General features: G+C 52.9%; 1 protein-coding gene across 1 annotated transcript in view; it reads right to left on the minus strand.

The window, feature by feature from the left end:
* ATP11A (ATPase phospholipid transporting 11A) overlaps positions 1-25,432 on the minus strand; it is a 116,423-nt gene that overhangs the window by 35,664 nt on the left and 55,327 nt on the right. The window contains exons 4-17 of the mRNA XM_035003779.1: positions 21,160-21,249; positions 20,313-20,393; positions 17,661-17,768; positions 15,651-15,779; positions 13,390-13,493; positions 12,876-12,926; positions 10,071-10,135; positions 9,364-9,445; positions 8,111-8,261; positions 7,551-7,748; positions 4,718-4,891; positions 3,339-3,502; positions 1,922-1,993; positions 540-613 (exon numbers count right to left, since the gene is read on the minus strand). Of these exons, the coding sequence (XP_034859670.1) occupies positions 540-613; positions 1,922-1,993; positions 3,339-3,502; positions 4,718-4,891; positions 7,551-7,748; positions 8,111-8,261; positions 9,364-9,445; positions 10,071-10,135; positions 12,876-12,926; positions 13,390-13,493; positions 15,651-15,779; positions 17,661-17,768; positions 20,313-20,393; positions 21,160-21,249 (1,543 nt within the window). The remainder of the gene's footprint in view (positions 1-539; positions 614-1,921; positions 1,994-3,338; positions 3,503-4,717; positions 4,892-7,550; positions 7,749-8,110; positions 8,262-9,363; positions 9,446-10,070; positions 10,136-12,875; positions 12,927-13,389; positions 13,494-15,650; positions 15,780-17,660; positions 17,769-20,312; positions 20,394-21,159; positions 21,250-25,432) is intronic.

Below are 25,432 nucleotides of genomic sequence, written 5' to 3' on the forward strand. Positions count from 1 at the left end.
AGCAGAGGACCTCCGGGTGGAAAAGTCCTTCCAGGTAGAGGGCCTCCGGGTGGAAACATCCCTCCAGGCAGAGGGCCTCCAGGTAGAAAAATCCCACCAAGTAGAGAGCTCCAGGTAGAAACATGCACATTTGGGGTTGGCCTGGGGTGGAAAGCTGGGAAGGCAGCTCAGGGCATCAGTGCTAGACCCAGAGAAGTCTGCCTGACACAGCAGGTGCCTCAGGGCACCGGCGGGGTCTTTAGGATGGACGTGGTGGCAGGAGACTGGAAGGCTGCGGGTGGGTGACATTAGGCTGCTGTGTGTGGCGGCTGCAGGGAGGGAGGGGAGACCCTGCAGGACCTGCCAGTCAAGCGGGACCCACAGGGGCTGCACCTGCGCCAGGTGCGATGCTGAGGAACCCTGTGACCTGTGGTGGGCTCACCTTGTTTGTTTTACAGAGAACGAATGGTTAGATTCTAAAGCTCCTATAGAATGCAAGCATGAGAATAAAACCACCACAACATATAATTCAAAAAATCAAAGGAAAAAGACATTCCTACCTGTAGCAGATTTTACAATCACACTCATTCTCCTTCTTACTGAGTCAAAACTCAAAATTTCCAGCAATTCAAACCTGAAAAAGAGATCAAAAATTGCTTTTATTACTTATCTGGCTCTTGAAGTCCTGGAACTGGGGAAGCACAGCACTTCCCGGGGCAGAGCGTCTGGGGTGTCCTGTGCCCTGTCCTCATGCCCGCCCCGTCGGGATGCACGGGGCAGGGACTGTGCTCCTGGCGGCTGGGAGGAGGGGGAGGCTGAGGCCAAGTTCCCACGGGCTCAACCCCGGCCCAAGGTGCCCTGGGAGTCTGTCCACCACACCATCTGCACGTTCACGTCCCTGAGTTCTGAACACGGACTCACAGGCCTATTAGAGCTGGCAATCCCAGCAATACACCAGTGTCCTTAAGTTCATAAAAATCATTTAAGCGAAGAAAACCGATACGCAGGTGGCTCGTACGGTCATTATCAAAGACCATGATTTCTGCTGGCATTTGAAGTACTGACGGTAGTTCAGCCACCCCGACAGACGCCCCCGGAAACTCCTCGGGGTCCAGAGACCCCAGCTGCGGCTCAGGGGGGCGGTGAGCCTCACGGTGCCGGCCGGCTTGCAAGCTGGAGGGGGGCCCATGCCCCGCTGGGCAGCACCCCGAGGGCGTCCTCCCCTCCGCGGGAGCCCACCTGTCGCCTTGGGTGGAGCCTGGAGCCCGACAACAGGCGGGGCTCTGCCCTCCGCAGGTGGTCGCGCAGCTCCCGGAGCCGCCAGCGCCCCAGGGACAGTGCCACTGCGCCGACCCAGGACCGGCAGCCAGTTCCAGTTGGGGCTCGCCACCCCTGCCAACGCAGGATCCACGTTTCTTAAGGAAACGTTAAAATCCAGGGGTTTTTGCGGCCACAACCACCAAGCCTGACGTTCTCTGCCACCTGTCTTTGCCTGTAACTGTTATCGCAAGTTTATTTAGAAAGGAGAGCCGGAGCTCCGAGCCAAGACTCAAGATATGCCCTCTGTCTCTGGGACCAGCCGTCTCTGATGGACATGGTCACGACACCGAACCTGTGTGGTTCCTGGAGACAGACGGGAGCCATGAGCATCAGAGCGGCTCAGACTGACTGCAGGGCGTCTGGAGACTGGGGAGCGTGGCGTCGTGGGGCCACTCAGCGCAGACACCCCAGACGCTGCAGGGACGCCCAGAGCCTCATCTGGGACGGCTCCGAGCGAGCGCTCCCAGGGGTGCCACACTGCCCAGCCTGCGGGCGACGCTCCGGGGCCGTCACAGAGGAAGGGGGGGAAGGCATGGGAGCGGGACAGGGGCCTGGGGTTTCCCCACAAAGACCACGGTGAGCAGGAGTCTTTCCACCTGGCATAAACGTGCAGTGCGCTCACCTTTCCACGTCGTTCTCCCTATTTAAGATCTCCATGTAGTTGTCCTTCAGCCGCAGGTACGTGAAGCCAAGTCTGCAAAGAGGAGGGCAAGTCGGAGCTCAATTTCTAGTTCTGATGCTCCTCCTTCAGACATTTAAGTCTGGGGAAAGCTTTCTTGTCAAGAAAAGTAACTGTGGTAAAACAAAGCTTGCGAACTGAATTACACACTAAGGAGATTAAAATAGTGATTTATTCACCGGCTCAAGAAACTCTCCCAGAGTGAACAGAATTTCTGACCTATCCCGCCCTCGGACTGGTAAGCGTCAGCGGGTTCCAGAAGGACAAGGGCGGGTCTGTGGACTGGCCCCTGTAGGGTCCCCTTCTTGCTTACTGTGCAGTGGGGCTCTTTGCCAGGGTCACCGTGTCACAATTACAAGGACCCTGAGAGACTGTCAGTCTCCAGGACAATCCTCTCATTGTACTGATCCGGGAACCATGATCCAGCGCCAGCAGCCAGTCAACAAACGTCCGCAAAGCATGGACCACATAACCCCCGCTCCTCCACCAGCACACCTGGTGTTGTGGTGCGGAGACAAGGGCGTGGCTCCTGGACGCCAGGAGCTCAGAGATGGGGAGGTGGACGCGTCATCCCCACACAGCTGTGGCCACAATGATGCAAGGGGGCCGTGGGACTGTGGGGACAGAGTGTCCACTCGCCCCAGCTCGAGCTGACAGGCTTCCTGGAGGTGAGTCTACTATGGCTGGCAGGCACAGCCCGTCCTAAATTCTGATATGTGGTGCTCTTCTGAGTGCTCGTTAGGATTGACAAAGACGACTTGCTGTAAAGTGCATCTAAGATTGTCTGCATCTTTAACAGAATTGAGAAGAACCGCCCATTTAAGACCGCGATAAAGAGAATCTACAGCCAGGCATTTACTCCAAACAGACATAAGCAATGCGCCTGAACAAGAATTTAGAACAGTCCTAAGAATGCTGGGCTTGAAAAAAGCATAGAGGACACGGAGAAACCCTGTCTGCAGAGATAAAAGACCTAAAAACTAGTCAGGCCGAAATAAAAAATGCTGTAACTGAGAAGCAGAAGCGACTAGATGTAATCACAGCGAGGGTGAGGAAGCAGAAGACGGAACAGGTGATACAGAAGACGGAATTCTGGAAAATGACGAAGCTGAAAAGACAGCGACGGAGTCCGGCAGCGGTAATGGCTGCTTCTCACGCCAGCAGCAGGCTGTGAGCGGGAGGGACCCTCACCCGCCAGCACGGAGGTGGAGGACACGGGGCATGAAGCCTCCACCTGCCCGCCCACCCTGCAGCCAGGGTCCCGGCACAGGGCCACCCCTGGACGCTCCAGGGCCAGCCCACAGTCAGGGGAGACCGTGTCGGTACGGCCCCCGCGAGCCACACCCGCCCAGGGACCTACCTCTGGACACCCTCGACGAGGGCCACCTCGTCAGGAGAAGACGAGATGTACACACAGGATTTCCCCGAGTCTGGCGACTTCCTCGGGCCGTCCACGTCATCGTCATCCTTCACCTGGATGGTGTGGCACAGACACAGGGCCCGGAAAAACAGCTCTTCTCGCTCCTACACAAGCACGGCACAAAGCCCCCCAGATCTATGCCATATCAGCCTCAAGTACACAGAAAATACGCAGAAGACAGGAAACAATGAAACAGCACATGCTGCCGTGGGCGTCAGGAGCCATGAATTAGGCTCGGGTCCGGTGCTCACGGGGAGGAGTAGAAGCGTGGCTTCTCTTCATTCTCCAGCACTTCTCAGCAGGGGAGGTGAGGACACCGGCTCAAGGTCAGAGGAGGTGAACTCGGCATCCGGGAGCCTGGATGCCCTGCGGGGGCCCTGACCACCTTCCCAGGGGCGCTGGGGTGTGGCTGAGGCCCACGTGGGCCACAGACCACAGGCCCTCCCTCTGAGACTCTGCCCTGAAAGAGCAGTTTCCACGTGGAAACCGTCTGAGGCAGACGTGGCAGGGGATACAGTGGTGCCCTCGGTCCCTAGGGGGTATCACGGAACCACCTGCCAAGGCGAGCTGCCCTGCGTCCCCAGGGAACCCTGCACAGGGCTGTGTGGTCACCAAGGTTTTAGGAATGATCTTCTCACTGACCATGTGACCATGGTGAGGGATCACAGCACCTCCCGGAGATGCTGAGGTCTGGAGTCACAGGGCTTGGGCGTGTGTGCACGTGTGCCTGTGTGTGCATGTGTGTGCATGCGAGCACGTGGGCATGTGTTTGTGTGCATGTGTGTACATGCAATGCACATGTGAGCACATGGGACATGCATCTGTGTGTGCACACACATGAGGGTGTGTGTGCGTGCACATACATGCTTGTGAGCATGACAGGCATTCGTGTACGTGTTAGTGTGTGCACATGCGTGAGGATGTGTGCACATGGGATGGGTCTACGTGCATGTGTGTATACATGCAATACACAGGGGAGTGGGGGCACGCCTGGGTGTGTGTGTGCACATGGGCGCACGTGTCCCTGTGTGTGCATACACATGTGCATACGTGCTTGAGCCGGAGTGTGCACACGCGTGTGAGCACAATGGTGTGCACAGCCACTTTGCTCTCAGCCCACCACATGCCCTGACTTCCACACAGCTGTGACCGTGGACTCACGGGCAGGAAATGGTGGCGTGCCACGGTTCCCGACGCGGGTCGCCAGGGGATCCAGGGACATGGGGTGGCGCTGGTCTGCCTTGTGCTCAGGGACCTGGGGACAGTATGGCGGTGATGGCCCCCAGGGAACACACATGCGGGGGTGCGTGGCCACCTACCCTGGTGCCGGCGCCCGGGGAGGAGTCGATCATGTCGATGCCAAAGGTGCCAGGGAGCACCTGCCCGTTGCACACGGCATGTGGCACGTACACGTGGCCCTCAATGCAGCACTCCTTGAACTCCATGTTGTTCTCCGTGAGCGTACCGGTTTTGTCCGTGAAGATGTACTCGACCTGCGGACACACAGTGCTGCTGCGTGGGGCTGGCCAGGGCTGCATGACCTTCTCAGAGAAGGAGCCACCTGCCGAATCAGAGCCCAGCGCAGCCTCGCTTCCTAACATCAACGTTCCCCACGGGAAGGGGCCTCTCCGGGCGGGCCCCCCACCCTGCCGGGGCAGGCGGAACTGCACGCGGGCCGGCTCCCCAGCCTCCTCCAGCGTCTGCCAGGGCTGAGCGGTCCCGATCCAGACGCGTAGGAGGTGTAGGCGAGAGCTTCGCGCTCCCCAGAAAACGACGGTTTCCCTGTTGTCTCTCAGTCTACGGATGGAAGCACTGCGTGGAGCTGGTCTGCCGCTTCTTGGAAAGAGAGACTCGGGGCGGGGGGAGTCTTGAATCCTCTCTAACGAGAAAATCAAGGATATAGGGAGGATGAACCTGAACTTACTCTGCAAGGTCTGGGAGGTCAAAGCTCACAGTACCGTTTAGGACACGAGAATCAGAACAACAAAAGGGCAAAACAGATTTCAGACCGAAAACCATACCCAGTGTTAAGCTCTGCACTGGGCCCAATTCCGGTTATGTGTGCATCAGGAGTAACAGTGGAATTCTGGACGATGGAACAGCGGGAGGATGTCCCCACTGGCTGAAACCTGCCCGCTGCCCCCAACACGCGCCCCGGCGCACGCACAGGAGGCAGAGTGTAGGGGTCAAAGTGCAGGAGCGCAGGAAGCAGAAGAGACACACCGGCCAAGTGTTTCACGGTCTGCCTTCTTCACTTAGTCTCAGCAAGATGTTCTCTTTTGTCTTAATCCCTCCGCAGAAAATGCCTTTTCCCTGTGTGCCTGGTTCTACAAGTAAGCTCTGAGGACACAGCAGACGACCTGCAGTCCAAACGCTTGCCCAAAACACCACTGAGCCTCTCCCATGCTCTGGACAATTAGGAGCAGGGAGCCCGCGTGTGACAGGTCCCCGGCATGGTGGCTCTGTTGTTTGAAGTAACTGCCACCTGACTTTTTTCAGAGTGAGGATCAACAATAATAACGAACATCTCGGGAGGCCCCCATCTTCTAATTTTTTTTTTTAAGATTTTATTTATTTGAGAGAGAGAGAGAGAGCACACGTGCACGAGTGGGGGAGGGTCAGAGGGAGAGGGAGAAGCAGACTCCGCACTGAGCAGGGAGCCCGACACGGGGCTCGATCCCAGGACCCTGGGATCATGACCTGAGCCGAAGGCAGACGCTTAACGACTGAGCCACCCAGGCGCCCCTGAAGGCCAGTCTTCTGAAACAACTTTCCACAAACCTCCAGAACGCTGGTGTTACAAGATAATTTGAGTCAAATTCACTGTACTAACCACTGCTCCACACTTTTCTTGTTACAGAAAGATGCTTTCCTCTAAGAATTTCTCAGGAAGACACAGCATGAACTGTGTACTGTTGCCAAGGATGTGAAATATGCAGACGTAAAACTATTCTAGTGCCGGGTGACCGAGTCGGGGTTTCCGTCGGCTGTCTGGGAGCAGACGATAGCCCGCAGAGCGGCACGTGCCGGAGGGGCGCCCTGAAACCCGTGCTCATCAGTAAGCAAGTTATCTCTCGGTAACAAGTACCCGAGACCCAAGGGGGTGAAGGCAGGGGTTCCCCAGCTGAGTCTGAGCGTCTGTTTACAGACTGACTCTCTGGGGTGGATTTCAGCTGCTCAAACGGCCCTGTTTGTGGGGTGCCTGGCTGGCGCAGGCAGTTAAGCATCCAATTCTTGATTTCACCTCAGGTCATGATCTCAAGGTCATGAGGTCGAGCCCCACGTCAGGCTCTATGCTCAGTGAGGCGTCTGCTGGAGGTTCTCTCCCTCTGTCCCCTCCATCCGCCGTGTGCGCACGTTCTCTCCCTCAAATAAATAAAATCTTTAAAATGGCCCTGTTTGCAAAACGACTCCCCCAAATTTCTTACTTTTTTTTTTTTTTAATAAATGAGTGAACTACCGTTTACCAAACGCTCTTCAGGAAAGGCTCAGGGCCAGGGCGGCAGCCTTTCCGGAGCTGGTGTCCCAGCGAAGCAGCTCTGAGGCCCCATTCAGCACAGGACTGTGCTGGGGCAGGTATACGGAATCACACCCATTTTACAGATTAAGACGCTCAGGTGCACAGAGCTCGGCCACCACTGTCCACAAACAGCAGGGCTGCAATGAGGTGTCTGAAGTCTGCGATACACCAAGCCGCTGGAACGCTGAGGTCTCACTTTGCTCACCTTTAAATCAAGGAAAACTGCTCACTCTGAGTTCAGAGAAGGAAACCTGGCCTAAGAGCCGAGTGCAATGCTTGTAAAGTAGGGACTCACCAAATTTACAGCATTAAAACCCAGAATGAGCACCACTTACCAAGGCCATGGGTGAGCTTGTAACAATCAGCTAACGCAGCTGATTCTGCATAAATTGTATACAGAAAAGCACTATCCATTGTCATGTCAATAAAGTATAAAAAACGAACGTGCTGTTGTGTTTCATGAGTTGTGGGATGCATCTCTAGGAACGAATGGAGGTGGAAAACTTTTCATTGGGCCATCCGGATAATGTGCCCCCACGACAGGGATCATCTAGAATCCACATGCCTGGGAACAGAACACAGAGGGACGCGATCATCCGCCAATCTGGGAAGAGGACGCCGCAGGTACTGACCTGTCCTAATTCTTCATTTAAATCCGAGGTGTTGACCAGAGGCCCTTCCCCTGTGTCCTCATCAAACATTTCTTCATCCCAGGTGATGAAATACGAGCCCAGGAACTTCTGCATCTCCACCGTGACGTACATGGACACGGGGATGATGTAGTTGAAGAGGACCATAAAGGCCAGGAAGTCCGTGAACGCCCTGAGGAACTGAGAGAGCACTGTGTGATTTCCCGCACCCCCTTGCCAGCATCTCAGAGTTCTGCTTGGATTGCACTGGTGGCCATTTATAAATACAGGCACTCTCTAAAGACAGGACGCCGTGCTGGGTTCTAGAAGCGTTCATGCTGCACCCCTCATGAATTTACCGTGGGAGCCGATCCCTTTCCAGACCGTACAAGCAAATACCCAAATAAGACAGCAGCAACCAGGGTAAGGAGGCAATGGATGCACCTTCCAAATCTCTATTACGAAGATGTCATCGGTCAAGACTTCACATTCTCCTGCCACATTTTCCTAACAACGGCCCACAGGGTGTCTCTGATCACTGCAAAGGGGGGCACGTTCCGTACCAGGTTCCTCTGTCTTTCTGACTCGGTTTTCTGATTATACCACGGCTCGTCCCGGAACGGTTCGCTCTGCCACACGTACTTCAGGACGGTGTTTATCAGCGCTTTACTGATCAGAATGCAGAGGTACACAATGAGGAACACGTTCATGGATCTAAAACACAAGACAGCAACGATACTTAGTGATTGCTTGCTGAAGAACCTTTCTCACCCGTCAAGACAAACGTACCGTGAAGACACAGAGCAACGTGTTTTAAAGGAGCCCCCCACCATCTGCTGGCACAGTAAGAACGAGAACAGAAGCTCGCATGTATCTGAGTTCCTCCCGTGACCACAGGCGTGTGCTTCTAGGGGCCACAGGGAAAGTTTTAAAAACGGGAGAGCGGTGCACGCAGCCACACTGCTGACCGCGTGGTCTGGGAGTCAATGACTTAGGACATCCAGAAGTCAAGTCTTCTGCCATGAAGTGTCAGCCAGGGAGTGCCAAATTTAGAGATTACCACCAGGGAAGGAGGGAGGGAAATGCCCTCTGAACTGGAAAATTACTGAATCCCTGGCCAATGTCTTAGCGGATCTTGTGAAGAAGGCCTGATTTTCCAGTATCTATTTCTGAAACCTATTCATCAGTGTAGACATCTAGAAACAAATCATTCTTGCTTATTGAGAGCCAAATCTCCATTTTCACATCTGGTACAGCTGTCAACGGACAGAAAGACCCATGATCGCACTGAGAGCAACTTGCTGAGGGCAGGCAGAAGTGACCCTCACAGTCTTTCCAAAGATCCCCAAGTCCCGCATAGCTCTGTATCAAGTCAGGGATACACATGAACAAAAGGCAAGTAAGACAAAATTCTGGGCCACGTTTTCTCACAAATTCAACTCTATACTTGGTTTATCATAGTACAGATTTTACCGTTTCGTGAAAAGAACACTGTTTTCTCTGTTCATGCTTTCCTCAGGAAACAACCCAAAGCTAAAAGTGACCCAATTTTGACGTTTTCATCAATCGGCGAGAGGAGTTGTCAGGACTATAGCCATCCACACGAGGGAGCCTGCAGACGTGGGCCGAAGGTGTGTGGTCACTTGTGTCCCCGCAGAACAAGACTGTCTATCTAACACCCAGTGTGACCAGCTCCCTAGAGACCACGATGGAATTACTAATGGAGCCAGAAGGAAAATGCTTTCACGTCTATAGGGGCTCATGATGGTTTTAGGTCATGGAGCTTTACGCACTTCAAAGGGGTCCCGAGACTCACTTTTCTACAGCAGATCGTTTCTGGGATTTTGACTGATAATTTAATGCCATCTTGGTTTCCATGCCTGTGTAAATAGCAACACCTGTAAAGCAGAAAAGTCAACGTTAGAACAATCACACAGGCAGATCTCGCCTTCACATAGGAAGTCACACACAGCAACAGTAAAACTGAATTGTGGACAAATCATATTTTAAACTTCATTAGGCAAACTAGCTGTTCATAAAGAGTCCCACAACAGGATTCTTCAGACTAAAGAAATACTTTTTTTTTCCTGCATGGAGATTAATCTCTTTTTCTTGAAGATTAGATTTTACTATATTGGGTTTTCTGAAACAGGGCACACATGCATACTTTTAAATTGTCTCAAAAGACAAAAATAACCCACAGAGACGGGAGATACTACCAGAGAAATGCAGCCTGTAAAAGAAATCTCCTGCGGAACTGTGTTGTGTGAGTTCTCTCATGGACATAAATTTATGTTTCTGAGTCAGAAACCGCAGACACTCAATACGCAAGCAACCCTCAAACACCACTGCCTCGTGGGTGGTGGCGATCCGCCAGGACGGGTTTTCTTAGGCTGATGACCCCTGCCACAGGGCCCAGCTCAGAGCACGGCGAGACGTGTTCACGGCAGCACGACGGACTTTAACTGCTCAATGCACCCTTAATTTTAGAAGCTGTTAGTAATGATTCACTGAGACACTGACCAAAGATCTTCTCGGTGTTCTTCAGCGTGGCTCCTCTGAGAAGCAAGTTCTCCGACCCCAGGGGCCTGCAAAGATAGGAGGAGCAGAGTAGGGCAAGGGGGCGACAGAAGCAGGTACTCGAGGGTGGGAAACCAAGGCCTGTGCCTAACAGACTCGGTTTCAAGAGGCGATCATTTAAACGTGGAGTAGCTTATATTTGGATTACGAAAGTTAGCCTGGCTCCGTGTGAGAGTGTGGCCTCTGCCCTGGGAGGTAAGACCTGCTGTGCGGAAGGACCCAGCGGGTGGCTCTTCGAGGTGCCCGCTCTCTGGCGGGGCCTTGTCAGGAATGCGGGCTCCCAGCCCACCCAGACCAACTGAAGGGCCCCGAATTTCTGAGAAGGTGGTGTCTGTGACTCAAGAGGATTCAGCTGTTCCCAGCACATCCTCAGGGAGACTCCACGAGTCTTGTGAGATCCGGTCTTACTTTCAAACATGGGAACACCGTGTGCATTCATCCACACGGCAGCCAAACGCACAAGGACCCTCTGCACGCAGGTGGCCTCCCAATCTGGAACCTCCCTTGCACCTGCTACTTCGGGGCAGCAACAACCAAGGAAGTTAAAGATCACTCATGAAGAACAAGCAGGCCCTAAGCACTCAAGACTCAACAGTGAGCAACAGACCACGTCTCTGCCTTTCGGGGTTTGTGTTCTTGGGACTCCCCTGTTGGTGGATTCCTCATTGCTTCTCATTTCCCAAGAGTAGAAGAGAGTAAGAAGCAGAATGCAACTCTGCAATGTTGCTGCTATCAGCATTCTACCGACTCCGTTTGCAGGGTGAAGGGACCCATGCTCTTGACTTTTCAGTGCACGAAATGTCCCATCACCACAGTAAGTGCAGAGCCTGCTGAACGCCACAGACTTAGGCGTGCTCCATCTAGTTGGCTGTCGCAGCTCGGGCCCAGATCCGGCTGAGGACGAGGGCGGGAGGCTGCTGCCCCAGGGGACACCTGACCCGGCGCGTCTGCCCAGGGCAGCTCCACGGTCGTGGCTCTCATGCAGGGCCTAAGTGCCACAGACGCTCTGGGGCTGCCCACTCGCTGTCAGTCCTCTCACAGGGACTGCAGCCTCTGCAAGCTCACAGTGCCCACTGAACATGCTTATGAAAACAAATGGCCCTTTTTAAAAGTGTCTTTGAGGGCGCCTGGGTGGCTCAGTTGGTTGGGCGACTGCCTTCGGCTCAGGTCATGATCCTGGAGTCCCGGGATCGAGTCCCGCATCGGGCTCCCTGCTCGGCGGGGAGTCTGCTTCTCCCTCTGACCCTCCTCCCTCTCCTGCTCTCTCTCTCATTCTCTCTCTCAAATAAATAAAAATCTTTAAATAAATAAATAAATAAAAGTGTCTTTGGGAGGTCAAAAAATAATGTATTTTAAAAAGTACTTTGCTTCTAGTTTGGACAGGAGGACAAAGAAGTACCACTCTGAACGGATGAAGACTGCGATATATAATTCATCACCGTTCACATCATGAATTTATGAATACCTGTAATACCCAAATATTAAAAGCCTGCTGAATAGTGTGAGTACTTAAAGAGCAAAAAAGAATTAGCATCAACATGTGAAATATATTAGTTATGACCTTCCCAAGCTACTCAGCATTAAACTTTGTCTGAACGTGAAGCAGGAAAAGCCGACAGCGTTTATTTCTTCTGCTTCGTCCCAGCGGCACTCTGAGTAAATCCAAATCTACTTCATCTTCCAGCAGTACTTCTCACGAGACACAGAAATGCAGGTGTTTCTGCACAGAAACTAGGAACATCCTGTAGACTAGCATCTGTTCCGGGAAGACCACAGCCGTGCCTCCACGACCTCTCAGAAGCACCGTGAACGTGCTGATGGAGCTTGGTCATGACCCATGAAGCGCACAAACCATTTCCATGAAACACACAATTTCAAGAGGGGCCCTAGGGTCTTACATTTATTACCATCTATTTCCTATTGAGATTATTTCTACTTCTAGGCAACCGTTTTCCTTGACACACAAGGTAACACCAGGACATCGACAATCTGGAGACCGCTTAAGTGGAAAGAAAAATGATTTCTCCAACACAGGAGAGGCAGGGGTTACAGAAAACATCAGCTCCAAATCCTACTCCAAGTCAACTTCCTACCCTGTCCGTCTCGATCACCTCGACAGCAAAGACCCACCAGACCTGGACACTATGTCCAGACGACACACCCACAGGCCTGGGGACGTGGCGAGCCGGTGCCGGATGAGAGCGGACCACACGCGTCCGGCACTGGCTGGCTCTGGGGCGCTGCCACCTCGTGGGTGCGGGTCCCTGTCACAACCTGCGGGTGTGACGGATCCCAGACCGCTATGATGAAGCAGGAGAGCACACCCACCTGCCACCTACACGGTCCCTAGATGAGACACATCCCCTTAAATCTAGACAGAATCTAGAACGAAAACAGTGTCCCGGGGGTGATCTCGAGGAGACGATACATTCCAGTAAGATGGCCTCAAGTCAGAAACGGCCCAGCCTCGTGGCAGAACCTCATCCAAAAAGGCTGAAGGGCACTTCTCAGGGGCAGCGGCTCAGTCAGGTGGGCCCCTAACACTGCTTCCGATGAGCGCCATCAGCCTGTTGGCACCAACAGCTATGCTCACAAGAGAAACCAAAGAAGACAGCAGGACCTGGACCTTCGCTAAAGCAGAACTCTACTTCCCAAACCCAACGGAGCAGCAACAAGGAAAGCCTCTGATCGGAAACAGAATTCCCTGTAATCTGACAGCACGGATGACAAGAGTGTCGCTGTCCTCACCTCACCACGGGGTCGTTCTGATCGTTGTAGACGTTGATGCGGCCGACGAACCTGGCAACGAGAAGTCAGATCAGTGCCACGCAGCTGGGGCGGGAGGGGGGCCGGCCACGCGCCGTCCGCACCCGTCTCCAGCTTCCAGGGCGGGAGCCCGCTCCGCTCCAGGGCTGCGTTCCTGCCCAAAAGCTCACTGGCTTCCTCCCTGTTTCTTCTTTTACTTTCTGTCCTCATTCGCCCATGACTCCAAGGATTTTCCTTAAAATTGGTTCCTCAAATTACAGAAAATCTCTTTTTCTTCAATAAACTTAGTTCCGTTAAGCCAGTCCAAATATTTGCACAAATAGCTACAGATTTTAATGTTGCTGAACTATGAGAATATTAAGTGAACTGTTTTATTTGTGGCTCGGTCTCAATTTTTAAGCAGCGACGTACATGCTTTCCAGACGGGCGGGGTGGAGAGCAGACAGCAGCTGGGGCAGGGGGAGCGGCGGCGACAGGGAACGCCGCCCAGACTTACTTGTACAGGTCGGGCTGGGGCTGCTCACACTCAATCGTGGCGTGCAAGCCGTCTATATCCTCTTCAGTATGAAACCCCTTCGTGTCCTGAACGGCATAGTGGGTCTGCGGATCGACAAGAACGGTGAATTCACAGCCCAACAAGGGACGCGCAGCTGACAGCCGGCGCCTGCCGTGCCTGTAACTAAGCCCGAGTCCGGAGCCTGGGTGCCGTGTCAGAGAGAACTATGAACACGGAAGTCACGTACCAGGAAACGCAGACTAGGGTGTGGGGATGTTAACAAGTGACGGAAGCACAAGGCTCCACCGGCCCGCTCGCCCACTGCCCTCAAGCCCTGGGAGAGCTTCTTCAAAACGGGACACCTGCATCTGTCCCTGTGACGGCTACCCGTCAGGAAACAAATCTAGGGGTCAGTGTTCCTCTTCCTCACATGCTGCCTACGTGTGCACAGGGCCGTCCCCGGCATCGCGAACTGCTCGGGCCTGGCGCGCTCCCCGCACGGCCCCGCGCTCGGCATCCACCGACGGCCCCGCAAACCTGAGCGCGCCTCAGACCCTGGCGGGCTCGCGGGACACCGACTGCCCGGCCACCCCCCGCTTCCGATGCAGTGGGTCTGGGGGGCCCGAGAACGGCATTTCTAACATGACCCAGGCAGTGTGGATGCACCGGCCCGGACGGCATCACCAACGGGAACAGGTGGGCTGGGAGCCCGAGCGCGAGGGCCTGTGGAGATAGCGCGTCTCTGAATGTCCGCTCATCTTCCCGGCAGTCAGGTGCTGGGCGGGAAAGGGCGCCACAGGCCAAAACAGGCGGGACGTAAATCACAGCAGCAGTGGCTTTTAGAACACGCTGGGGCCCTTACTGCACACCTGGGACGTCAGGAAATTTTCTAAGTACATCCTACAAGAGCCCCTGCAAGACAGGTCTGTCCCCATTTAAGGACGTGAAAACTGCAAAGGTTAAAAATGCCTGCCCAGGGGCGCCTGGGTGGCTCAGTCGTTAAGCGTCTGCCTTCAGCTCGGGTCATGGTCCCAGGGTCCTGGGATCGAGCCCCTCGTCGGGCTCCCTGCTCTGCCGGAAGCCTGCTTCTCCCTCTCCCACTCCCCCTGCTTGTGTTCCCTCTCTCGCTGTGTCTCTGTCAAATAAATAAAATCTTTAAAAAAAAAAAAAAATGCCTGCCCAAGGTCACACGGGCCGTGACCGTGACCAGTGCGGGAGCCCTGGTGTCTTTTACGGGAGGAGCTCAGTAACTCCAGCGCCCAGCCCTGGTCAGATGTGCAGATGTGACGTCAGAGAGCACACAGGACGCTGAGCACAACCGCACGAGAGGTGCTAGCCATGCTGGGGCATCCCTTCCACAGGACGGGCACGAGGGGCCACCCGGTGCCAACAGCCAGGGTCCACGTGGCTCACCGGGTGTCAGGGACACGGGAACGTGATCCCCACACTCAGACACCTGACACCACAGTCACCTGGCTCTCCCGGGGGCTTCTACCCCCCACAAACACCATCGATCGTGCCAGAATATTAGCCCTCTCGGGACGCCTACATAGGAAAGGTGCCCCAAAAGTCCCACAGGGTTTATACAATGATATGAATTACCCATAAAAGGAAGAAAATATCTCTTTCCCACCATAGAAATCCCACCATTAATTGCCATTGACCAATGCCTCAGACATGGTTGGGTCCACTGAGCCACGCTCACTAATTTCTTAAACTCCTCGGAAGCTCCCATTGTTTTAAAATTAATGAAATCTTTAAATAGTGACATGTTCTATTCTTTTGCGATTGTTAAAGTTTCGTAGCACCAACTGGCCGTACAGAATTCCATACTGAGCATAAGAACTTAATTCTAAGTTCAGAAAATCCTTATTAAGATACTTGAACGAAAGGACACTCATTAAAGTGATAAGTCCTCAAAAATCTAGACTCCCATGTGACTTTTCACATAATCCCATCTAGTGAAGACACTAATTTTGACAGTAAAATGAAAATTTTCCAAATTCCCACAATCTACTCCTTGCATCCTGGTCCCTCCACTCAGTGACACAGCTAAGAACTAACATGAAGTCACTTCTGTTAACCCGAGTGGTTGGTGGCTATGGACCCTGAGGGGGAACAGGCAGCGGTGGGATGTGGGGAGAATCAAAGTGAGGAGCCGTGTGGCTGGCCCAGCTCCCCCCGTTTCTCCGTAACCCCCGGGAACACTGGGTTTGCAACCATGGTGCCCCGCGCACGGCCCCAAATGAAAGGCACGGTACTTTGTGACTGGATTCTCCATCTAAGCTGGCGGTGGTCACGTGGCAGGTCCCATCCCCGCGGCTGCTGGAGAGGAAGATCAAGTCACAGGGGAAGGTCTCGTCCTCCTTGACCATGACGATGTCCCCGACCTGCAGGACAGACAGACAGCCTCGGTGTGGCAGCCCCTGCGGTGCAGGGGCCTTGGGGTCTGCAGGCAGAGGTATGGATGGGAAGGCACTCTAGGGAAGGACTGTGTGCCGGGATTCTGCCCAACCGGTGGAAAGACCATGCGAGGGTCTCGATGACCAACTTTAGACCCATGAAGCATCCAAGCGTATTACGATGGAATATTCTGCGGCGAAAACAAAGACAAACTCCCATAACCCGATTATCCTTGACTGAGTCCAAGCCGGACAAGTTCAAGTGTTTGTTAATGAGTCTGAGTGGGAATTATTCCTGCAGGAAGGTGTCGATCTAGAAAATTCAACTGGTGGGTGTGAACAGCTGTGATGGGTGGGTGGGGGGAGGGGTTCCTGATGCACAAGAGGGGATGGGACTCAGAGGAACGGGCTGAATGGAGGACCAGTCCCCAAATGCAGCCTATGTGATTCCATTTACGCCGTGACAGTCTTGAGATAATGTGATCTTAGCGACGGACCAGTGGAGACTCTTCTCGAATGGCCTCAGGCACCTCCGCCAGCCTGGCCCTGTCTCACACTGTCCGTGCAGAGCCCTCTCGGCTCCAACTGGCCGGCTACAGAACAGACATTTCCCATAGGAGATCAAGGCATTAAAAATGCAATTTTCTGCTGGTTGATGCTATTTAGGTCTGTTTATTAAAAGTATAGAAGGCTTTGCCAAGGAAATACGGTCATTAAGGGGAAGTACATGAAGGGCTTAGGGTCTGAATTAGTCTGTTAATATGTGCACAGGGCCCCACCAGCATTCCGTTCCAGAGCCCATGACGGCCAAGAAATCATCACCAGTCCAGGTAAAGTGAGGGGAGCTCAGTCAGAAGTCCTAAAACACCTGGTCAGGAAAACTTATAAAATAAAGAAGATGCAGGAGCACCTGGCTGGCTCAGTTGGTGGAGCATGAGACCCTTGATCTCAGGGTTGTGAGTTCAAGCCCCATGTTTGGCATAGAGATTACTTTTAAAAAAAACTTAAAAAAACAAAAATAAAAACAAAGAAAATGTTGCTTAAAATCTTAAAAATACATACAATAGTGTGTATGATACATGTTGGACTAGGTTCACAAAGATGGCCATGTGCTGGTGACATGTGAGCAGGCCTTCAGGTGGGTTTTGGTTGGGTGGAGTAGGGGGGATGGGGTGGAGAGGGAGGGGAAGTGCGGGTAGGGAGAGGGGAGGGGCATGGGGTGCGGGGATCAGGGGCTTCAGAGATGATACGCAGCCGGGGATGAGGAGGAGGCAGGAGGGCCCAGCCGGGCTCCATCCCTGGGCTCACAGCTGACACTCGCCAGGGACAAGCCTTGGCATCCACACCGCCAGCTGCTGTGCACGCAGGTGCTTCCCACTGGCTAGTGCAGGTGTGAAAACCAGCCATGTGAGTGACATAATCAAACGTTTAAGCAGATACCGATGCATCAGTTACACTCACAGCTCACTGCAACCGGGAATGAAAACACAACCTTCAGTGAGCTTTCTGTTCCTCATCTCAGAGTTTCCGTTCTAGGACAAGTTTTCCAACAGCGTCCTAGACCTTCCTCTGTCCTGACTGGTTGGAACAATCTCCTAAAGTTCAGGCAACCCTGATGGGGTCTGCGGAATTAAACTGCTCTAAAAAAGAAAGCTTATTACAACTTAAAATGAGTAAAATTAAAGTTAAGGAAACAGTGGTAGGCGCTTAGCTTTAGTGAGAAGGGTTTGGGGATGTGGTTGGGACTGTACCCAGTAAAGAAGCAATTCCAGGCACAGGTTTGGCTAAATTAAAACCCTGCTGCATTGCTGCTTTTTGGCTTTTAACTGTTCCCGGTTTTGGCTGAAGAAATGTGCCAGTGTTGCTTACCCTCAGCTTTCGGCTCTGCTTCCGCACCAGCTTGCCGTGCTGGATGAAATGCACAGGGCACTGGTTCATGGCGTTGTCTGCCTTATGGCGAAGCCAGTCCTCATAGCCCTAAAGGGGAGAGAAGACGCCCATGTGGTGGAGCCCAAGTCCACTGAGAGCCCTCAGCCCTGAGCCAGCCGCTCTGGACCCAGCTGGATGGGCCCGTGACCGTGGGTACCCACTTCTTCACGGCCCCTGGCACCTTCAGAGGCTTCTGGACATTCTCCTGTGGGACACATGTCTACTGTCTGTGCTCGACCACTGGGATGGCCACGCCTAGCTGCTCACTGTCAGCGCCCTGGCCGAGGCCTCACTCAGGCAGGAGGACCAGGGTGGGGGGGTCTCCCGTTCTCCTTCCTGCAGGCCCAGGCGTGAGCCTCACCTGGTTCCCTGACCCAGTGAGTGTGTCACAGGCCCCACAGCACATGTGTGCAAATGTGTGTGGGGGGGCTCAGAGGAGAAGGGTCTGAGCTGGCCCCCAGCGGATGCTCAGCGCTTGCCCGGAAAGGAGTAGGTGACACCACGGTAAATGGCATGAGGGCGCAGGATTGAACGTGGGTGGGGACAGGGGCCAGGGCCAGGCTGGCCTGGAAGGTTGAAGACAGTGTGGGGCATGCAGAAAGCCAGGCAGGGTGGGCAGCCCGGGAGGGTGAGCCCAACTCACTGAAGTCGCTGGAGATTTGAATAGAGGGGGGTCAGATGCGTTTGGCGCCCAGGGGGGATTAGGCACATCTGGGATTAGCAGATGCCAGGCTCCCCAAAGGGGCTTCCTGAGCTGCAAGGAAGGGAATCGGATCCCCTGTATGTGTTGGCTGGGGTCACCAGGGAACAGGGCTGAGGAGGGGAGGGCTGAGGGCATCTGAGTTGTCCAGGGTAGGAGCCAGAGTGTGGAGGTATCCTGAGGTCGGGGAAGGTGAGGAGGAGAGAGATAGGGGGCAGGTGGAGCGGTGGGAAGCCAGGGGCTCACTCATTTCCATCACTGCACCTTCCCCTGCAATCCCCCCCTCCACAACAAATGTGCTGCCCATTGCCTCACTGAAGAACAACCTGTCCCTAGTTTTTCTTCCCCAAAGAGGCAGGCAATGAACATCCCAGGATGCATCGCCGGGCCTCTGTGGTCTATTCTGAGATGCATATAATACACACTAACTGCATTCACGGCCTCCGCTCCATCAGTTACTGCCGAATGGTTTTCCAAGATGGCGCCACCATGCTCCCATCAGCAGCAGGTGCATGCGCTTGACCACATTATCATCCTTGGTTGCTCTTCAGGCTTTTACATTTAAAAGACAATCTAATGGGTATGAAGTAAAATCATTTTTGTTCAAATCTCTATTTCCAGATTACTGGTGAGTGAGATATAAAACCCAAATTGAAATGAAGACACATCCTTAAATGCTCTTCACCGTTCTATATTAAAAAAAAATACTTCTGCAGACATTCTCGTACTGAAGATGAGCAGGGCTGACAGAACGCGGCCCGGAGGTGCTCTTTACACACACACTAGAAGGTAACCTGATTCCGTTCTACGTTTTTTCCTCAATCTAGAGAAAATCACTCTGCGGTACTGACATACCACTGTCATCCAGTGGCTGTTCTCACGTAAAATACATGTTTCGTTTTCTTTATTTTTATTTAAAGACAAACATCAGAAAAGCATGGCTTTGTCAGCAAGAACTGGACCATCCATAATGTCACTAGAAGCTGCCATTTTACAAATTATCCAGATCTCCCAAATGAAAAGTCGACCTATCAACCCTGAAATGCAAACATCATTAGGTTCAACAGCCTGCAGCAGATAAGGGACTTGTTTCTGGAACATATAAGGAGTTCTTGCAACTCATCAATCAAAAGACAGAAAACCCAATTTTAAGATGGATGAAGGATTTGATGACATGTTTCTGAAGAAATACACACAAATGGCCAATAAGCACGGGAAAAGATGCTCCATATCGTTAGTCACCAAGGAAGGGCACACCACAAGCACAGAGAGCTGCTCGCACCCACACGGCGGAAGACAAAAGGCAGACCGGCGGCTGGCGGGGGCTGGGGCGGGGACGCCAGGGACTGCTTGCGGGTACAGGGCCTCCTTCCGAGGGGATGGGAATTTTCTGGATCCAGACAGAGCTGATGGCTACAGCACAGAGATGGCCAGATGAACAGTGGACATAACCGAGACATGTTCTTCTCCCTGTCAGCGACCGGGACCAGGGAGAAGAGCCCGAGGCACGCCCTGAGTTAGGAGTCCACAAGCTCGCTTAGGAAACCACAGCCCGGGCTCTGGGCACAGCAGGTCCTTGCGGTTCAGACAGTCCAGAGTGTGGACAGGGTAAGAAACTCTTCTAAAACTCGATTCCATCTCTGGTTGGTTCTGAACATGAAAACCTTGGTTTCCTCCTCAGACTCACAGGATGCCACCTTAGCTGCTACGTTTCCTAATCTCTCTTATTTTAGCTCAAGTGTCAATCTAAGACAATTACCCAAATGAATTTCTAGAACTTAGCTAAATTTCCTGTGAGCTAGCTAAAGCAAACCAGATGATCTTGCTTTGGACAGAAGGCAACATTATATAATGAGATGGCGCCGCCCTCCCTTTCTCTGCAGACGTCTTACCTGTTTGATAGCCGTGACGGTGATGACAAAGAACAGCGGAAGCCCACTGGTTACGGGGCTCGTGGGGGTGTCGATGATCAACTGCAATTAAAGCAGAATCACAGAGCCTCAAAGCACGTCCTAGCGACTTAGACTGGCTGGCCTACGACACCAACAGAAACATTTGCTTTCGCTTATTTTAAACTCACTTTATTCCCTCACTAGAGATAAGTCAGAGTAGGGGTAAGTCACTCTATTTGCCACGAAAGTGAGGGTGATTTGCTCTAGTTCAGGGACCTGCTTAAGGAAACCACGCTAACAGCGGCCAAGACGGAAGCCTGACTGTGCCGTGCATTTTATTTTAATTCACTGCTCTGCTTTTGGTCCCACACTTCAATTACATTATTTGAATAACTTAATGTTGGGGACATTCTAAAAGTCCTTCTGCTGTATTTTGCATGATTGAGAAAAATGAGATTGCTAGTCTTAAAACACATCAGATCCCTGCTCCCTCGTTCAGACCCCACTGTGGTTTTCTCTCTTCTCGCTCTCCCCACGCGCACTGAGGAGGAGGATCCACCCAACAACGCTTAGCGTGGCTGCTCAGTTTCCCCTAAAGATCAGGGGGCTCCTGATTTTGCCTCGAGGACTGGAAGGTGGCCAGACCCAACCCCAAGGCAGACTGTTCACATGTCTGTTTCAGCTTAGACGCCTCTCTGAACCAACACAGTTGTCCATGAAGGAGACATGAAGGGCTCCAGGTCCCTGCTCTTTCTCGTTAGCAAACCATAGTTAATCTCCTGAGAATAAAGCGTTGCTTATTAGACTTTACACTTGAGGTGATTAAAAAAAAGACAGCTGGTCTTACCTGTACCAGAAATATGATAAGAAAATAAAAGTTGGCTATTCTTCTGAATTGTTCAAATAAGTTCTTGGGTATGAAGTTCCAAAATGTGTACTGTATAAAAGAAAAGCAAAAACGTGTCATTTTAATCACATTTTACTTTTTTAGTGTCTACTACATGAGGACCGCACTGGATTTCAAAGCACAAAATGTTTAGTTTTAGATACAGAACTCACAAGTCAACGTTTAGGGTGTTCTGTAGGTATTTTATCCATTTGTTGACCACAAAAATGAACAGCTAACATAGAACAGGTATTCCAAAAGAGCACGAGTTACCCAACCCCAGGTAATCCCATGTCCTGCAAAACAGCCTAACAATAGTTTCACCATTAAAATATGTTTCATAAAGCGTAAACCTCTGATCGTTAACACGTACGTGCTCGGCATCCCTCCCTGATTACTTCCTTCTCTTCTGTCTGTGACAGCGTCACTGGCTGGTCACAGAAAGCGACACTCCAAGTCAGCGTCGTGAGGCCGCCGTGTCCCAGGGTGGAGACGGCCCCACGCACACCTCCTCGCGTGCAGGGAGTGGAGGGCGGACAGGGAGTGCTGGCCACCACCTACCCTCCAGACTTCTCATCTTTGCCTCAGGAGACCAGTTTCCTTACCTTCTGCGTTGAGAACAACAATGTCCCGGATGTCATTACCCCCCAGTAAACACTGTGTTGGTGTTTGTCTGTTAGCTCTCTGCGTACTGCCCGGCCCCACCGCGTCCGACCCCCCAGCACCCTTCCCCTCCGCCTACTGCCTGGCCCCACCGCATCCAACCCCGCCCCCCCAGCACCCTTCCCCTCCGCGTACTGCCCGGCCCCACCGCGTCCGACCCCCCAGCACCTTTCCCCTTCCGCGTACCGCCAGACACCTGGCATCTACAGGCCATATGTTTGGCAAACATTTCCTCAGTCAGTGGCTTAACAGTGTCTTTTGAAGGCCAGAAAATTTTAAGTTCTGAATTCAACTGTTTGCTGCTGGCCTTGGTCTTATGGTTCCTAAGTCCCAACAGATTCTGTTGGGAGTTTTCTTTGGGATTTTTTCCACAGACCTTCATGCCACTTGCCTTGCTTCTTCCTGCCCAGTCTGCCTATCCTGCACCCCTTCCCTTCCTCACTGTATTAGCCACGACATCCAGTAAAGCCGTTGAATGGGGTGGCAAGAGGGAAATCGGCATCGTTCTCGGTCCTGGGGTGAAAGCATCTCAGTTTTCACCATCAGGGATAGTATTAGCTATGGGTCTATTACAGATGCTCTTTATCAAGTTGAAATTCTCCTGCATTCCTAGTTTGCTGAAACTCTTCATCAGCAATGGTGTTGGATTCTGTCAAGCGCGCACAAGGCTTTCTCCATCTGAGTGCAAACAGACTGAGAACCAAACAGAAGGTCTCCTGATCAGAAATGTAGCCACAGACACTAAGAGAGGGTAGAGAACACAGAGCTAGATCTTCTTCACCTCCGTTTCTCCATTACAGAAAAACAAAAACAGAAACCAACCCCGACAGCCAATTCTCCCAAAATATAGACAATGTGTCCCCCCCAAACCCCCCCAAAAAACAAAAACAAAAAAGCCATGTTTTGAATTCTTAATTTGCTACCCTACCTCGGGATAATTTGGCCACTCTATGGAATTCAGAAAATATTTACTCTTTGTTCCACTGCAAAACACACAGCCTTTGTGGAGTCAGACCCCGTATCCAGCATGGTCTTGACACTTAAAAATCAAGTAAATTTTAGCAAATTATTTCAGGACTGTGTTCTAGTTTTTCCTGTATAAAGTAAGCATGCTAGCATGAGCCCTGAAGGAGTGCAGCTGGGTTCAAAGTTCTGGCTTAAACTGGTGCTGAAAACATAACGGGACATTAAAATTCTATAGCTCGACAAACAGTACAAACACAGGGAACCTTTTTACATTTTTAAGAAAGATAAATAAGTTTTTTTCTTTTAAATGGGCCATAATGAAAAAGTCACTTTCCCTTAACTTTTAAAAGGAACGTAAGTTATTAGGCAGTCACAGCATTTATGCCTCACTTTTGTGTTTCTGTGACCAGCCTGGAATGATCCGTGATCCTTCACAGATTTCCCGATTCCAAGATGGAACTGTTTTTAAGGCCCCACCCCGTGAAACCGACCTACTGCCCAGCACCCACGCCCATACTCACTATCTGTGAATCAAAAATGTCCCCAAGGACCTATAATATGTTACTCAGTACCAAAATCACATTAATGGAAAAAGCTCCCACTTAAAACCCCATCTTCCCGGGGCGCCTGGGTGGCTCAGTTGGTTAAAACCCCATCTTCTGTCTCCCGAAGTGCCTACAGATGAAAACCCAGGGCTGTTCAGGATCTGCTTCACAACGCTGGTGGAGGACCGTGGGACCCGGGGGGAGCCGCTGGGGTGACAAGGGCGTGAGAGCCTCATCACAGCACCCTCTGACCTCCTACACATTCTTGAACGTTTCCACGTTAGAAAGCTTTCGTCTTCTACGTGTAATGAAATAAAACAGAAGGTCACCTGCTTCCGAATGGGAGAACCCTAGAACATCACGTGAACGTCTGGTCTTGTCCTATTTGAGTGTGCCATTTCCGGACCCCTTTCAGCATCCCAAATCTCGTGTGCCCGGGGCTGGCTCAGATTTGGAACTGAAAGCCACTTGAATGATTGCTTCCTGCTAATCAGGCGTGGAGAAGCCACGCGGCAGCTTAAACGTTACACCTTGTAATCCCCGTATTTCACAGGATAAATCACCATAATGAATCATTACTGCTGATTATTAACGTGGTCAAAAAGAGGGTCACTAATTCCGGATGGCGTATGACAAGAAAAGTGAAAACCAGTGAGCTAATCTGAACGCGAGCGGGTGCGCGGGAAGAGGAGCACCACGCGGGTGGGATACGGTAAACGGGCACTGGGTGACACACGAGAGCCGGCAAGCGGAGGACGGAGGGGCCACCGCACATGCTTTGTCCTCCTTACGTCTGGGGAGCTGAGTGTCTGAGCGGACACGGAGCCACGATGTCACACGCTCCGCGGACCCTGGCATGGTATCAGGCCCTGGCTCCTGTGGCCGTCCCGGCAGCAGCCGGCACGTAGTCCTGGGGTCCCCGGGCTCAGCCACGTGCCTGGGATGAAGGGAGGCGGCCGGAGCACCTCCCTTCACCCCGATGTGGAACGGCACGGGACAGCTGCTATTCCTCGCTTTTCGCTCACACTGCCAACACTTCACGCGGGAGGGTCTGCGAGCAGAACACCTGACCAGCACCCGGCTCGGTTCTGCGGTGGTCACCGTGGTTCTATGAGTCGCTGGGAGCGTGGATCAGGACAAAGAAGAATGTGGCCCACCTGGTCTACCCCAGAAATGTGGTGGGAGGAAACCAGAGATAAGCCCTGGGCACTGTTCTCTGCCAAGCGCTGGGAGGTCGGACGAGAACATGCGGGAAGCGGCCTTGGCTCTGCAGGACCTGAGCATGGGCCCGGCACCCAGCCGTGCACGGAGCCCCGATCGCCCCTAGGACGTGTCTGCGTACCCGGAGTTGAGCTTCCTCGTTCGTGTATGACTGGGAGACCGGGATGTAAAAACAGAAAATTACACCCCATTCTGGATCCCTGATGTCAGAAAAATGAGTGCGCATCGTGACGGGCCAGTGAGAGGTAGTGCTGGTGCCACGGGTGCCACGGGTGCCACGGGTGCCACGGGGAAGGTGCGGGCTCAGCGGCAGATGTGCAGCTGAAGGTCGATCCACGGGCTTTGCTCTGAGGCTGGTTCTTCTCCAGTGGGCCGCGCTTCACTCGACGTCCGCAGGAATGCCGTCCATCCACGCCTCGTTGGAAAAGGTAATCTTCGCCTGCCAACGATCACAGGTGACGCAGCTTTCTCGAAGGTACGGACAGACAGCATAGCCTGAGCCCCGCGTGTAACCGTAGTGTCCTGAGGTCAGAGCTGGCAGCCACACGCATCCTGTGCCCCAAGGACAATCTCGTGAAACTGATGGAGCCGTGGCCGGTCCTTCTCCTGAAGCTGGGATCTGCTTGCCCGTGAGCTTGAGCAGCCGCTGGGTGCACGCGGTCAGAGGCAAAGGCAAGGGGATGCGCTGGGGAGTGGGCTCTCGTTTCTCCTTCATCCCAGACACCTGCCCAGGGTGTCTCCCAGAAAGGAACCTGAACCCTCATCAATCACTGAGGCCAACATCGGCCCACCCGTGGAACAGGTCCACGTCGAGCACGGCGGGCTGGCTTTTTCACCCC

Source organism: Mirounga leonina, unplaced genomic scaffold (assembly GCF_011800145.1).
Source record: "Mirounga leonina isolate KUSES-001 unplaced genomic scaffold, KU_Mleo_1.0 Mir_127, whole genome shotgun sequence".
Classification (NCBI taxonomy): domain Eukaryota; kingdom Metazoa; phylum Chordata; class Mammalia; order Carnivora; family Phocidae; genus Mirounga; species Mirounga leonina.